At 32.7% G+C, this 15,206-nt stretch overlaps 3 protein-coding genes across 3 annotated transcripts; all 3 read right to left on the bottom strand.

Moving 5' to 3' along the window:
• Positions 1 to 60: 60 nt before the first annotated feature.
• LOC107027257 (probable E3 ubiquitin-protein ligase RHA4A) lies at positions 61 to 2,010 on the bottom strand. The gene is made up of 3 exons (XM_015228440.2): positions 1,578 to 2,010; positions 1,299 to 1,384; positions 61 to 678 (listed from the first exon to the last, which is right to left on the bottom strand). The coding sequence occupies exons 1-3, from the start codon at positions 1,788 to 1,790 to the stop codon at positions 285 to 287; spliced, it is 693 nt and encodes a 230-aa protein (XP_015083926.1). The 5' UTR covers positions 1,791 to 2,010; the 3' UTR covers positions 61 to 284.
• Positions 2,011 to 5,452: 3,442 nt separating this feature from the next.
• Positions 5,453 to 8,181, bottom strand: LOC107028872 (30S ribosomal protein S6 alpha, chloroplastic). The gene is made up of 2 exons (XM_015230108.2): positions 7,770 to 8,181; positions 5,453 to 5,874 (listed from the first exon to the last, which is right to left on the bottom strand). The coding sequence occupies exons 1-2, from the start codon at positions 8,118 to 8,120 to the stop codon at positions 5,635 to 5,637; spliced, it is 591 nt and encodes a 196-aa protein (XP_015085594.1). The 5' UTR covers positions 8,121 to 8,181; the 3' UTR covers positions 5,453 to 5,634.
• A 1,249-nt stretch (positions 8,182 to 9,430) lies between these two features.
• LOC107026998 (immediate early response 3-interacting protein 1-like) lies at positions 9,431 to 14,024 on the bottom strand. Its single transcript, XM_015228151.2, has 3 exons — positions 13,830 to 14,024; positions 10,468 to 10,719; positions 9,431 to 9,821 (listed from the first exon to the last, which is right to left on the bottom strand). The coding sequence occupies exon 2, from the start codon at positions 10,714 to 10,716 to the stop codon at positions 10,483 to 10,485; it is 234 nt and encodes a 77-aa protein (XP_015083637.1). The 5' UTR covers positions 10,717 to 10,719; positions 13,830 to 14,024; the 3' UTR covers positions 9,431 to 9,821; positions 10,468 to 10,482.
• Positions 14,025 to 15,206: the final 1,182 nt, after the last annotated feature.

Genomic DNA, 15,206 nt, shown 5'->3' on the forward strand with positions numbered 1-15,206 from the left:
CAATTGCATTTTGCATGTCATATGTCTTATCAAAATTATAAAAGTTTGCCATATATGATGTCATTCTAAAGTTGTGTCTATAAACTATATATATATTCCAATATGCAACACTTTTGTTTGCCTTACAAATTCCAAGAAATGCAACAAAATTAGGCAGTCCTTTAAATTCCCCTTTTGTCTTTAAAAGGAAAGCTTGGATCATTTCTCGATTTGTGTGAGTCATCTTCGTGTATGGACCACACAAATTTTTTCTGTATCATTCTAATTTTTTCTGCGATTGGCATTTATGTGTTAGGAGCCTTATCAATGTTGATAACATGAGTTTCTACATTTGAAAAATCTCTCTCAATATTGTCAACAATGCCAGATGATGAACCACTAGCACTAGACAATTCTTCAACTATCACCACCACATGTTGCTCATGCTCCTCTCTACTAACCGTTATATCGCGTTGTTCCCTCTCCTCCTCGATGACACCCGGAGGATTGTGATTAGAAGGTGGTGGTTGTAGAGGTTGCGGATTTTTGTTGGTAACAAGGACATGGCATCGACAGAGTGGACAAGAGAAATTTGAACGAAGCCAATGGCGTATGCATTCAACATGAAAAATGTGCTTACATGAAGGTAGTTGGTGTAACTCCTCTTTGATCTCAAATTCTCCCAAACAAACACAACACCTGTGAAATTTTTCGTCCTAATATTAGTAAATAAAAATACAATATCTCAGTTTCAAGCTAGTAAAGGTTGACTATATATATGAATCCTCTCTGTTTCATTTTATTATAGAATGACAAGTAAAACAGAATTCTTGAAGTAGACCGTTAGCATAACTAACTTTTTTTCCGCATAGATTTCAGGGGAAATAGCTTTTTCGAAACCAATCCCAACAATATCGAGATTGAAATGAAATTATAGTTAGACCCCACGTCCTTTTTCTTGGAACTAACTTATAGGCACTTGGTTTTTTTTAGAACAAGCCGAAAATGATATGCAACTTTAATCAAGGTAAAAAGGTGGAGCACAAAAGCCCTCCACCCTACCAAAAAGTAAAAATCTTGGTGCTTGCCCTTGACACATAGGACATACTTTTTCGTGATTACTATGAGATGTCAAACTCAATTCATCAAGAATCGAAAGAATACAAAATCACTCTCGGAAAAAAAATTAAAGAATCGTCCTTTTAATTTTGACTATTCTAGTCTAGAGGACTTGACGAACCACTTTAAAGGATGGACGGACGGAAAAAAACATGAATTTGACAAGTAACACAAACAAAAATTTAAAGTTTTTAACTTACTGAGAATCCCTCATCATTGAATCTTCATCAAATAGTATAACAGGAAGCTTATAGTTCTTGACCATCCCCTTTACATCTACATCTCCCTGCAAAACAAGAAAACTATTAGCTAACTTTTCATGGTTTCTTGAAAAAAATTGTTCAGACTCTCTAAAAACGCTTTTTACTCATGTTACATCCTCCAAGAAACAACACTACTATTTTTAAAGGATCTAACATACGCTAGTCGATATTTTTGAAGAGTCTAAATAGAAAAAGAAATCAAGAAGAGAAACTCACATGAATAATAACTTGATTTGAACTTCTTGGAAGGATTACAAGAGGGGAATTAGAACCAATAGAAGCTCTTCTTTTGAGGTAAAACAAGTAAAACAAAAGAAACAAGATTATAGAAAAAAGAATTGGAATTGAAAAAATGAAAGCTTGATAAAGTTTAAGTTGAAGTGCTTGAGGATACAAATGAGGTGGACTAGGAGATTCAGGTAACCCCATTGAAAAAAAAAATAAACACTTAAAACTAAGTTCAATGAAAAAAAATAAGATTATAAGCTATAAGCTTAATATGTATACAGAAACCTTAGCTTATATAGCTTTTTTATATACAAATCAAGATCAAGAAAATGAAAAAAAAAAAGAGAGGATGTTTTAATTTTTGGATTTTAATTGAGATTTGAAAATTTTGAAGTGCTTTTTTGGAATCAAATTAAGTGATGAAAATTGTATGATTACTTTATTTACACTTTTTAATTGATGTGACTTGTTCATAACTTGCCACTAAGATATTTTTTAACATATAAAAAGATAAAAAGAAAAGGCCCCTCATTCCACTCTTTCATGTTTATCTTTTTTTTTTTTTTTTTTTAGCATAAGATTGAATCATAGTTTCTCCCATTGGGAACAGATTAATAATGATAATCATAAACTTTGTCACTTACCTTATCATTAATAATCAATATATCATTTGAAAATCATAGGATTGCACAGTGTTCAAAATATCTTAATTTTTACCTAGTGTTACAATTCACATTCTTTTATTTTTAACCAATCGTTTCATAATCTCTGATTTTATTTTTAATAAGATAAAATAAATTTTACGTGTCAAAATATTTTAATTAAAAATTCAAAACTTACCCCCTACTTTACCTATGTTTCATAATCTCTGATTTTATTTTTAATAAAATAGAATAAATTTTACGTGTCAAAATATTTTAATTAAAAATTCAAGACTTACCCCCTACTTTACCTATGTTATACTTTAAATTAGACCGTTGTTATGATAAAATTACTAATGTATAACGATAAGTGAAATTAAGATATAGATATAAATAAATTATTATCTTTACACTTTTCACTAAAGTAAATACAAATATCTTTCTTTCTTACTATATTCTTTTCACTTTTGACAAGACTCCCACACAAAACTAAGTTTTATTTATTTATGATATTTTTTAGAAAGTTTGATAATCAATCAACTTCATTAGATAGTCATTTAGGTGGTGAGCACTGATCACATAAGCCTGACTAACCTCATGACACCTTTCAAAATCTCATTGGAAATGGAAGATTAAAAAAAAAATCTTTATATAAAGTTAAAGCTCGTTTGATTAAGCTTCTAAAAAATTTAAAATATTTATTGAATAAATTTAAAATTATTGAGATAATTATTTTAGTTTTGGTGAAAATAAAAATATATGTTGATAATAGAAAGCAAGTATTTTATTGAAAGGCATATATATAACTTACACTCAACAATTTTTCTTTTTAAAAGAAACTACCTCTAATTGAGTACTTCTTAATATTTGGCCAAACTTACAGGAGTACTGAAAAAATACTTTTGAACATTAGTAATTTCTATTTAACTAATCAATTAGAATAATATTTTGTGCTTGATTAAATTCCTTTATAAAAGCTACTTGCTTCTCAAAAATAATTGTTTTTTTTCTCTCTAAAAGTGTCATATGAAAATAAATTATTTATTTTATCTAAATTCTAATCTAAACATTTGGAATTTATTCTGTTGGCATCAACAAAATAAGTGGTTCTTCCACAAACTACACTTAAAAGTGTTTTTTTTTCTCTTCATATAAATGAACTTTTTCTTATCTAGAAAATACCTAGCAATATATTTTTTTTAGTACTACTATATACTATAGTGGCCCCTACAACATGCATTTATTCATATGCTCCTATCACTTGTTGATTATCATAAAAATGGGTCCATCCATAACTCTTGAAATGTCATATCATATTTTGCACTCTCTATCCACCAAAGCAAGGGATATTCTCAAAGAATAATTAATAATAATAATAAATAATTATGTTTTAATTTCAAATTAATCATTTTTACTATATTTATGTCGATTTTAGAATATTTATCATAGTTAAATTATCTTTATGTTGATGGAAAGAAAAGATAATACATATAAGATAAAATAATTAAAATTTGTGTGAACTGATGTGAACAGTGTCGTGTCGTATTTTGAAAAGGAAAAAAAACACTACTAGGAGATAGACCTTTAAGTCAAGCCAAAGGATTGTAAAAAATAGGATTCAATCTAATGATGTGAAGATAAAGTAATTCAACTTTACACATATGAAGACAAGTTTACCAATTGTTAAGAGACTTATATGCATTAGTGGAAGATCTTGTTTCCTGGTAATGAGCATTAGCCGTTAATGACGGGTTGATCACTTACATTAATTAACTAATTTAAACTAGCAAATTATTGTTAAGAAAATATCTTGTCTATACTCCACTATATCAAACCTACTAGCTCTTTTTGTGTGTGAGATAGTCTGAATTAATATGCGTAAACTTTGATTATTTCTGTGAATATTTGCTATTTTGTATTCAATAGCGAATATACAATTTTCACGAAGAACTTTATTATCTTTCTCTGAATATTTCTAAATCTTAAAAACGGAAATCATCGCTTGAGCCAACTAGGTGGGGTTTGATCTTTTGTCGTAGGTTAGCTTAGTTATCCAGACAAGTGAAAGACTCCACGTATGATCAGATAATTTTACTCATCAAGATTTAAGTATAGGGGAATTAATACTCTATCCACTATTATTTAGATAATTACGAAAAATAATTGAATATCTAGTTTTATTTTATGATTTTCATTTCACTTTATTGATAGTTGAACTGAACATCTTGGAACGTAACCAACTTGCTCTTTCTTTATGTCTCCATTTACTAGTTTTAAATTCATAACTTATCCTTGTCCAACAACTTTACAAAGATGCAATCTCACTTAATGTGAGCATTTTCTTGGAATAAATTCATGTTTATTGTTTGTGGGGTGGAAAGAGATTCTCATAATTCCTTAATCTTTCTATCAAAAGTGGGAAATGTGGTCATCCTCAAACTACACCATTAAATCAGATTCTCAAGATTTTCCATAAAGCTTAAAAAAAATAATCTTTATTTCTTTATTAAACCTATCTAGTATATAAAGTAATCTAACTTTAGAAAAATTCTTAGCAATCAACATAAATGACTATTTTATGACATATATGTTAAGGTGGAAGCCTACACTGTTGTCTTAATGCAATCAATACAAAATTTTGAACCAAATGTCTAGATCATAACCCATAAAAATGGAAGTAACAAAAAGCAAGAAAATGTAGACCAATAGTTGGTTCTAAAACTGTCCAATATACAAACCAACCACCAAACTTAAAAGGACATTGGTGAAGTATAAGGCCCAGTCCAACTTTCACACATCTCAACTAATTTCACGTGGTACTTGCTACCTCACATAAGCAACAATAACATATCTAGTGAAATCTCACTAATTGGGGTTTGGGGGAGGGTAGAGTGTACATAGACCTTACCACTACCTCGTGGTGATAGAGAGGTGGCTTCCAAAAGACTCTCGGCTCAAGCACAAAGTACCAAATAACTCTCCATCAAGGCTTGACAGATAGGAAGAAACGACCTCTGGTGTTTCTCAACCCATTTCATTGTCCATTAGGCCACACTGTTAAGTTACATTAATACACCTTCTCATACTAAGAATTCTATGATAAAGAGAAATGGTAAATCTGACTTGAAAACCAAAGAGATCAGAAAAGTAAAAATGAAGGTAATCAAGTGCTCAATAATGCTACGATTATATATTATATTTAAGAGCCAAATTGGAGGATACTTGAGCAGAATGTAATGGCAACTTTCAGTAATATAAAAGAATGTTACAAATTGATTCTGTTTTACTGTGAAAAGGACTGTCATGACTTAAACATCTGAAACGCGCGATGAGGAAAACTTGCCTGCTCTCTGTTATCGTCTTTTACAACTGAACAGATACACAAATTAAACTAACCAACCAAACTAGTATTTTCTTTTCCTAATCTTGAAAGTGGACGACCGGATAACATCATCATCAGCTACCAATGTTGCCTCAAGAGCTACAATGGATTCAGGTTTAGTAAAATAAGTGAACAGGAGGTAGATACCGTCCAAGTAGGTATTGGTCTCTCCAGCTTTGTTTTTCCTCCTAATGCTGTATGCAAGTGGAATAACCCCTCGGTTGAAGACCTCCACATACATACCACCACCAGCAACCAGCAACTGCCCAAGAGAAAGAAAAACAAAAGATTATAACTTGCATCGTCAAATAGCATGTGCAACTGAAATTGATCGGAGACAATATTAGTTAGAACTGTTCAATCCATAACAGAGTTACTATAAGTCTATTATGTACTTTTAGATGAGATGGTCAAATATAATTTTAATATTTCCCTTCACGTGTGGACTTGTGTAAATCCTTTTTTTTTATAATGTGTGGCAATGAGAGCCAGATCCGATACCATGTTGAAGAGAGTTTCTTTGGTTGGTTAGACGGAGCATCTGACTAAGAGAAACACAAAACATTGGCACTTACCAGTGTGTCTATTTGATTGACCTGTTAGGCAAAAGCTGAAACGCAGTAAATGTTGGAACAAACATAGAACAAAGACACGTGTGCTGATGCTTAACTTTTTTCTCTCTTCAAGCTTATCAGGAATTTAACTAAGTGAAAGTTTCCCCAATCATTTGTAGGTGAAAGATGACAGATAGTTTAATCAACTTTAAGTCCTTTCATACTCAGTGCAATCCCACATGCGGGATATGGGGATGTTGGTGGGTATGCAGCCTTGCCCCTACCTAGTAAAGGTATAGAGCTATTCCAAATAGACCCTCGGCTCAAGTGAAACAAAAGAACAATCAGTAAGAAACGGAAATACAGTAGTAAACGGGTCATGTAGAAAATAGAGTTTCATCAACTTTAAGTACTTCTATTATTGTCCTCCGCAGCTTTGCAAGCCTATTTTTCTTATAGACGTCGACTATAACATCAAAAATGAGATGGGCAAACAAAAATACAATTATCATCCATGTTCACAAAGAAGAATGATAAGGTGATAATAGTCATCAGACCAACGCTTTTGGACTTGAAAAGCAGATAGAGAAAAAGAACAAGATTAAAATGAAAGCTCTTACATGGGAACAAGAAGAATGAAAATTGTAGCAGAAGCTGAGACTAACTTTCTTCTTACTTAGATCATGTCCATGTCAGCTTAAATTATAACAAAATGTTGAATTATGCACCCAAACACTGTTGACTGTTGTTAGGTTCAAATATCCGATTTTTCCAAAGAATGGCCTTCTAGTGAGTAGACAAAAAACAAAAAGGAAGAATATTCTGGACAATCTTGTGCTTAAATAAATTGCAAGTTCGAAATTTCTTTTGCTTTCAGGCTTCCGCCTGTTAGCAGACAAAGAAAGAAAAAAAAAAGTTTTTTTAGCCAAGAGAGGGGAATGGAAGAAATTCTCATCATGTCAAACCGAATATCAATCACTTATTCTGTTTCCCAAATGATCTCCCTGTTTCAAATGAGTATAATTATCTTCATTTCTCAGTTCACAATGAAATCAGCTGAAGAGTATAAAATGATACTATATGCAGCTCAACTTCTGATAAAAATACTAACTCCTTTAGTCCTAATGCGTGGCAACTTTCACTTCTCATTCATGAACTATGACAAACATATTAAAAATTTATTCTTTGCCTTCAGCATAGATACTAAGAAAATTACAATAACAACAACAACAAAACAGTGAAACATCACAAGAGGGGTAGAGTATACGCAGACCATACACCTATATATTGGAGGTAAAGAGGCTGTTTCCGGAGAACTCTCGGGATACTAAGAGAATTATAATACTTTCTCATACAAAAGGAATTAGTCTAGTTCAATTTATCTCCAAAAGTCAGTCAAATTGACCCTAAATAAGCAAAATGCGCCAAACAAAATGGAAACAAACAGTATATTAGTTTCAAAAATTCAATCTTTAGAACTCTCAACTTCAACTCTAATGCTCAAACAGTCAAATCAGCAATTGAAAACTTAGAATCCACCCAAATTGAGCTTAGCACCTTGCAAGTTATATCAGTTTCCAAATACAAAAACAATCATTGTTACCTCTTCGTATTTCTGGGTAAGAGCAAGTCTTTCATCTTCAGACATATCAGGTCTCAATACCACCATTGTTTCATAAGGGCGTAACCCAGGTGGACACTGCGGTTCCTCTTTATCTTCAACTGCAGAAATACCCGACCATGGTGTAGTCGGTGGTTCATCAGCATTTCCTCCTCCAAATCCACCCTCGAAAAACGAGCCCGAAAATTCTAGAGTTTGGGCTTTCAAGATTTGCCCAGAATTGTTGACCCTTTTGGTGAAACCTTTGAAGTTGAAGGGTATTGAAGGTTTAGAAGAAGAGAGAGTGGAGGTAAGAGATGGAAGTACTGATGGAGAAGAAGAAGAAGACGCCATTGTTGAGGGAGATAAAGTGGATAAGAAAGAGGAAATTCACAATTTTCAGTTCAGAGTTGGTAAAATTGTACAAGTGAAATTTATTGGTTTTTTTGTTTAGATACCCTCAAGACTTGTAAATGCTACTTTACTCCTTTCTTTTTATTTTTTTCTTGCAAAATTTAAGTCATGGATTAAATTTGATTTATTTTTAACTAATTGAAAGCAATTTTATCGTGATGGTTAACTGTTCTATCACTTAATTATGAAGTTTGTATTGTTATTTCATATTTCACGATAATACTCGTCTAAAAACTTTAATCCTCTTTAAAAGAATTAATCAATTCAAGATTAAATGTGTTTAGTTCGATATCATAAGGATCAAAATCAAAATTAACCACGTTAAAGTGACTTATACGAAGCCATATTTATTTATTTATTGGCGGTTTGTGTTCCCTCTTAACTATAGTATAAGGAGGTAGAAGTAATTAAAGTTTTGAATAAATAATTTGGTGAAGATCTCCTAATGAACAAAGAATCTATTGTAATGTATTTAGCATAACAAAAACATAGCACTGTCTATATGTTAAATCAAATGCATTGTTCAAAAATTTCGAGTTATGTTTGTTGAATCGAGAATTGTGATCTTGTACATAATCATGTTGTTGGCAATGTACTTGATGAATGACTAATTGAATATATCAATTGGATCTTCCATTTATGAAAATAGAAGATAAAAAGGATAATTGGAAGTTCGCAATAGAAGTGGAAGCAGGTGTATATATTAAGTATATCCACAAAACAAAGAAACTCTATACAATATTGGCTTATGAGTTATGACATGAGCCCAACACCCAAAACAGGGTCTTAAGCAATAGTTACTGGGTTAGAAGAATTTACATGAGCAGCAAGGTGTATCCTTCACAAGGCATACATACACATCACCCTCCCCAAACCTGATGGGATCACACTGGATATGCTGTTTTTTGTTGCTAGAAAGATCAAAATCCAGTCTCTTTTGACCCCTCATCACTCTCCTAGAAGCATTCAGTATTCAGAAATACTATCTACATCTATACTAGTAATAGGTCTTACATCAGTATCTACAAAAAACGGGTTCTATCTCCTACACATGGTTAATAGGTAGAAGTAAAAGAGCGAGGAACTGAGCAAGAGTAGCCAAGAGGCCATTATAATTCGAACTTGTCACACTGAAGATCAAATATTTAGCATTTCCGTCCACTTAGCTATTCTGTGAAGGGGGTACACAAGTTCTAGGCTGGCACATCTTCAACAAGCTTAGAAACCGGCAGTCGATATATGAAACTACATAACAAAGGTACAGGTTTTTCTAACAATGAAAGGTTAAAGTTAAAGACAGGGGCTTTACTCATTATCATTACAATCCTAACTACAGGACTCCCTTTCATCACAAGAATTGGTTTCACATTAAAACAACATCCTGATAAGCAAATGCTGAGAAGAGATGGACAGTATTCCACATGTATTCAAAAAACTGCAGAAAGTCAAAACTACTATGCATAGGTAGTTGAACTGATGACCTATTTTACAACAGTTGTTCATGAAGACCGAAAAACAATTCTTAATCTAAAACTAATAGAAGAAGATCAGCTTGTATCAGGGTTTCGAACAAAATGTGACTAGACTTGCAGCTTTTCCTCAAGGAAGCTTCTACATCCATCCATCTATGAACTTTCGTGTCTGTAATATAAAAATTATTGATTCAACAAATAGATTGGTCTAATTATAAATGAAGAAATCAATTTTATACTGCTATTAATAAATATGCACTGCATTAAGCATAATGGCTGATCCTATTGATTGTAAGTTGTAACTACTTTATTACTCAATCTCAGTGTAAGTGAAACAAATGAAATTGCATGTAAGAAAACGAAAAATGTGTTCTGGTCCTTCTGAATGCATTATTGAACATTATATTGCTTGAGGGAACTGTAATTTGGAAAACAGATCACGCACCGACTACTTTGTGCACTACCCCCAACCCAACCCCCCAAAGAAATGAGAGAAGTACAAAAAATGTACAATCTAACCTCCTGATACTGCAGATTGAAACTGTCCCACCCACTATATCATACCATGGACATTGTCAGAGACATGAAGCATAAAAGATATTAGCTAGTTAAGGATACCCTTATTTCTAGGATCCCGACATTATTTCAAAAGTTAAGCATCACACAAAATCCACATATAGCTTTTGCAATGAAAAAAACAATTTCCTGGATTCTCCCCAGAATGTTCTGGTAGCCTTCTGTTAATTCGTAACAAGAAATAATTGACCAAATACAGCTCGAACTCAAAATATAGCAACCAAGTTAAACATGCATACCTCACCCAAGAATCATCATCCAGATACAAACTTTACAACAATACAGAGTGTGTTGAGGAGTATGAGAAGAACTCTCAGATATTGAGTTGCATAAATAAGACCAAGTAGCTGGCCCTTGAATGAATTTCTCCGGACCCCTGAATATTCCTGGAAGCTCCATCCTCTCGGAGCAAGGAAACGGTCTTCGTTCAATATTGCAAGTGCATTTGCAAGAAGCAGGCAGCCCTCGAGCAATGTCCACAAACCCATGCCCTGAATTATGTTGATATTATTAGTATCTCCATTCACAAGAATCCGTTCTCAACTTCTCACATCTCACTTTATTTGTATAATCTTTCTAAATCAGCTAAAACGTTTTAAAGATAACCCAACAACACAAAAGGTTAAGAAAATGTAAAATAAATAAATAAAAGAGATTGAGTAAATACAAGCTATATAAAATACTAGAAAGTTCTGCTTGCATTTAAGTCTATTTCTAGCCTTACAATAGACCTTACAAAGCGCAGTGTTTTTGCTGCAAATTCAGAAAATCATATTCAGGAGCTGGCTGATATCTCGGGATGTTGAATTGAGAAATTCATCCTACTCTCCCCAGACCCCACTAGTGGGATTACATTGGGTATGTTGTTGTTGAACTGAGAAATTTACTACAGTATATTTTGGAACTATTGGTGGCTTGTGGAAGAAGCTCATCCCTTGGGGAAAAAATATCTGTCTTTTGATGGAAGGCTTCCGCTGGTGAATAGTGTTCTTGATGGCATCCTACGTACATGATATTTCTCATGCCTATACCAGCAAGTATTGAGAAAAAACAATTAACAGTCTTATAAACGAGTTTTTAAAAAGGGGGAACTCAGACAGAAAAAGATTTCACCTTGTAACACGGAAACCAGTGACTAGGAATGAAGAAGGTAGTGGTAACACAGCATCAGAATAAGAACTTGCTTTGTAAGTGGCTCTGGATACTGAATGATAACAGAGAGGAGTTTTGGAAATAGCTTATTATCACTAAATGTGGCAAAAGGGATAAGTGAACTCCTAATCATGTGAGCATCCTTCCAATGTGTCTGGAAACATATTTGCAAATTATGGGAGGATTTCAAGAATCATATTACGCTAAAGGTGGGAAATGGAAGGAAGATACATTTCTGGGTCCAACAGATGAATTGATACAGGGACTGAAGGATAAATTTCCAACTCTCTCAGTTTTCTTGGTTAGGGATGCTCTTGAAAGTTGGAATTCACGGGAAGTTGACAAAGCCATCAAGAGTTATCTCGATGATGATCCCTGGTGCTAACTTACGGTGTTTATGGACAGTGAGGAACAAAAGATGTTTTGAATGAATTTCAACTACTAGAAATCTTTTGCGAGGCAATGTCTAGTTAGCCTTTTTAGCTGATCCAAGTTGACCCTGTATACAATTAGAACTTCTCTTGGATTTTTTTAGCTCTATAGTTTAGGAAGATGCTACAGGAATAAAGTTTGCATCTTCTTGATGCCTTTAAATGAATCAACTTACTTAAAAAAAAAAAAAAAAAAAAGCTCTCTACACTTTAGCACTCAAAAATATGTTATGGTTGTTGATTGTGTTGCTAACTTCGATAGGAAGATCTGATTTTAAAGAAACTTAAATAACCAGGACTCCAGGAGGTTAAAGATATCAGTTACCTTTTGACTCTATAACAGCCTCTTGATGACAAAGGGATGGACTCACAAAAAAGGCTTGCCTGCACTAGTGGAGTGCTTTTATTTTAATCATGGTGTATGACCTAGCTTGCGGACACCTCAACTAACTTCACAAGTACCTGTTATCTCCTACCAACACGAGTATCGGGTAACTTTGTCGACCAAGGCTTGGATAAATGAGAAGAAATCACCTAGTCATTTTTAGCCCGCTGGGTTTTGAACCTAATAGTTCTTAATCCACTACATTGATCATTAGTGGAGTTTTTCCTATTACAGGAAATAGATGGCAATTGAAAACAAAGCTGGCCTTGGAAGATAATTTGGATGACGAGAGCACCCAAACATTTTTGCTTTGACTGGATCCTTGCCCATAGAGCATGTGTCACACAAGTTATTTTGCAAAGAAGAGTTTTTTCCATGTGCAGTAAATGTTTATTATGTGGAGACTCACAAGAATCCATCAGCTATCTCCTGCAACATTGGATTTATGTTTGACAGATTTGTACATTACTTCTTAACATTTTGGGGGATGTTCGGATGATGCCACAAGATGTTAAAGGATTATATCAGCTCGCAAGGAGAGAAAATTAACAGAAAAAGAATGAAGTTTGGAGGGACAGATTTGAACATTAGTTCTTAACATTTTAGGGGTTGTTCGGGTGATTACGCAAGATGTTAAAGGATTATATCAGCATGCAAGGATAGAGAATTGACAGAAAAAGAATGAAGTTTGGAGGGACCCACCCATTACGCGTCATGTTACAATTTGGTGTGAGAGGAATAGAAGGTGTTTGTTGGGAAAACAACACTCATCTTTTGTAAGCATATAAAATTTACATTTTGGTGCGGGAGCAGCTTGATTAAGTCTCTACTCATTTTATGGATTCACTAAAGATGCAATATAGCAGGGAGCTTGTTCCTCTATCTTTTGTACTTTTGCTAATACCTACTTGGCACTATAGTATCAATACAATTAGCTTACCTTGTCAAAAAAATATCAAGTTGCTCAAGATATAGTATTGGAAATGCAATAGCACTTAAAGAGATAAATGGATACAAACATACATAGAATTCATGCGATCCAGCCCAATTACTTTGAGATAGAGGCCTAATTAATGGATTCGCTTCTCAAACATAGTTTACCCATGATCATTCAACCAATGCTTATGCATTTCCAAATCGTAAGCACGCAGGGAGAAAAATGAAAGAAGGCAGAATCAAATTGTCCAATTTTTCATTCATTTGATCAATATAATCACTAAAACATACTATATGCATACTCACTAAGCATGAAAGAAGGCAGAATCAAAGTTGAAGCCGCAATTTCTAAGTAGTCAGAAATGCATCCACATTCAAGTAAATCTATTTCTAGCTAGATTCTTTTGATCAATAACTAAACAGAATCAAGCATATTAAATTACAAATAACAGAACTCGCGGCTTCAACAAGCAGAAATCAGTGATTTGAGAAATATTTATTTAACCTAAGAACAAGGAATTCAAAAACTTCAATTACAGAGAATAATAGTCGACATCGCACCTTCAACAAGCAGAAATCACGCTTCAAATTAGTGTCAGATTCAATTATGGTGGTATAGTTGAACTTCTTTCAACAGATTTTTCTTAATCTTCAATTGTTTCTTTTGTAAAAAAAAAAGTGCAACGATCAAACTTACCTGACGACGAGGAAGACGAACGATCGGCGGCAGGTGGCAGGCGTCAACCGGCGGCAGCAGACGGAAACTCTTAGTGAAATATGAATAGACTTGATTTGGAACCCAGATCTGCAATCTGAACAATACGTATACTTTCACTAAAGAGGCAAAGGCAAAGGCAAAGGGCTAAGTTTCATATTTACCGTCTGCGTCAGTCACAATTTACGTCATACATTAAAACAAATATTTAAATATGGAGCAATAAAAAAAATTTTGGGCAAAAGGATGCGAAAGTATTTTAAGTTTGATCGAAATTGTTGATACCATATCAAATTTTATGGATGACGTTTTATTTGTTCACTATTTAATCGTATATTATATATATGTTCACGTGAATATATTACTATTTATAATTATACAATATTTATAATATTCAAATTAGACAATTGTATATCTTTAAAATATACTAGTATTAAATAGTGCAAGTGTAAAAAATCTTTTTCAAAATTCATTATTATTGTAACATTTTCTTTCAAAGTACGAATATACATCTGACCCTTTTTTCAAGTTTTTAATTTGACTCTTAAAATTCGATATTATATTATACTCCTATTAATTGATTATGTGAGATAAAAGACATAATATAAATCATATGATCAATTATTATTCTTTCTGGAATCATATATATACTATTTAAGAAGTACAATTTATCTCCTAAAATATCAAACTTCATTAATGAAAGAGACAAATATGAAAAAAAAATAATTAAACATCTATCTTAAGCTTTTAAGAATTTAATTAACTTGAATTAATGAAAAATTCCTTTTATTGATTTATAAGTGTATATTTTTTTAAGCACATAACTTATTAATAATGACAATTTTTCAATTATATGTCAACCACTAACCATAATATCAATCAATATGAAATAATTGTTATTGATAACCAATATAATGTTTAGTTTAGATTTGTACAGTATAGTAATCAAAGTAAAATTTAAAGAACTTTTACTATTTTATGCCGCTGGCAAAATTCTAATCATGTTAGCAGGGTGATTTATTGCTTGATTAAAAGATTTGGATTTTTTAAAGATTTATTAGATCTACTCTACGAAAAATATTTTTCTGTATAAATTATTCAATTTCAAGCAACATAAATGAAGTTAGAAATATAGGACACTGATATGCCAAAAGCTGTCATCTCCATATTTGTTTACTTATCTCCAAAATTGTGTGTGTCATTAGAGTACCTCTACGACCATTTCATCAGCAAACACCTGTTGTATATAGCAAGGTTTCACGTCCGTTGTTATTTGGGCAGAAAAATTATATCTCATTTTGCCAAACGAAGCGTGTATTGAGTACTACATCCTTCCCAAAGAAACTTCTTTTGAGTTGA

Source organism: Solanum pennellii, chromosome 8, assembly GCF_001406875.1.
Source record: "Solanum pennellii chromosome 8, SPENNV200".
Classification (NCBI taxonomy): domain Eukaryota; kingdom Viridiplantae; phylum Streptophyta; class Magnoliopsida; order Solanales; family Solanaceae; genus Solanum; species Solanum pennellii.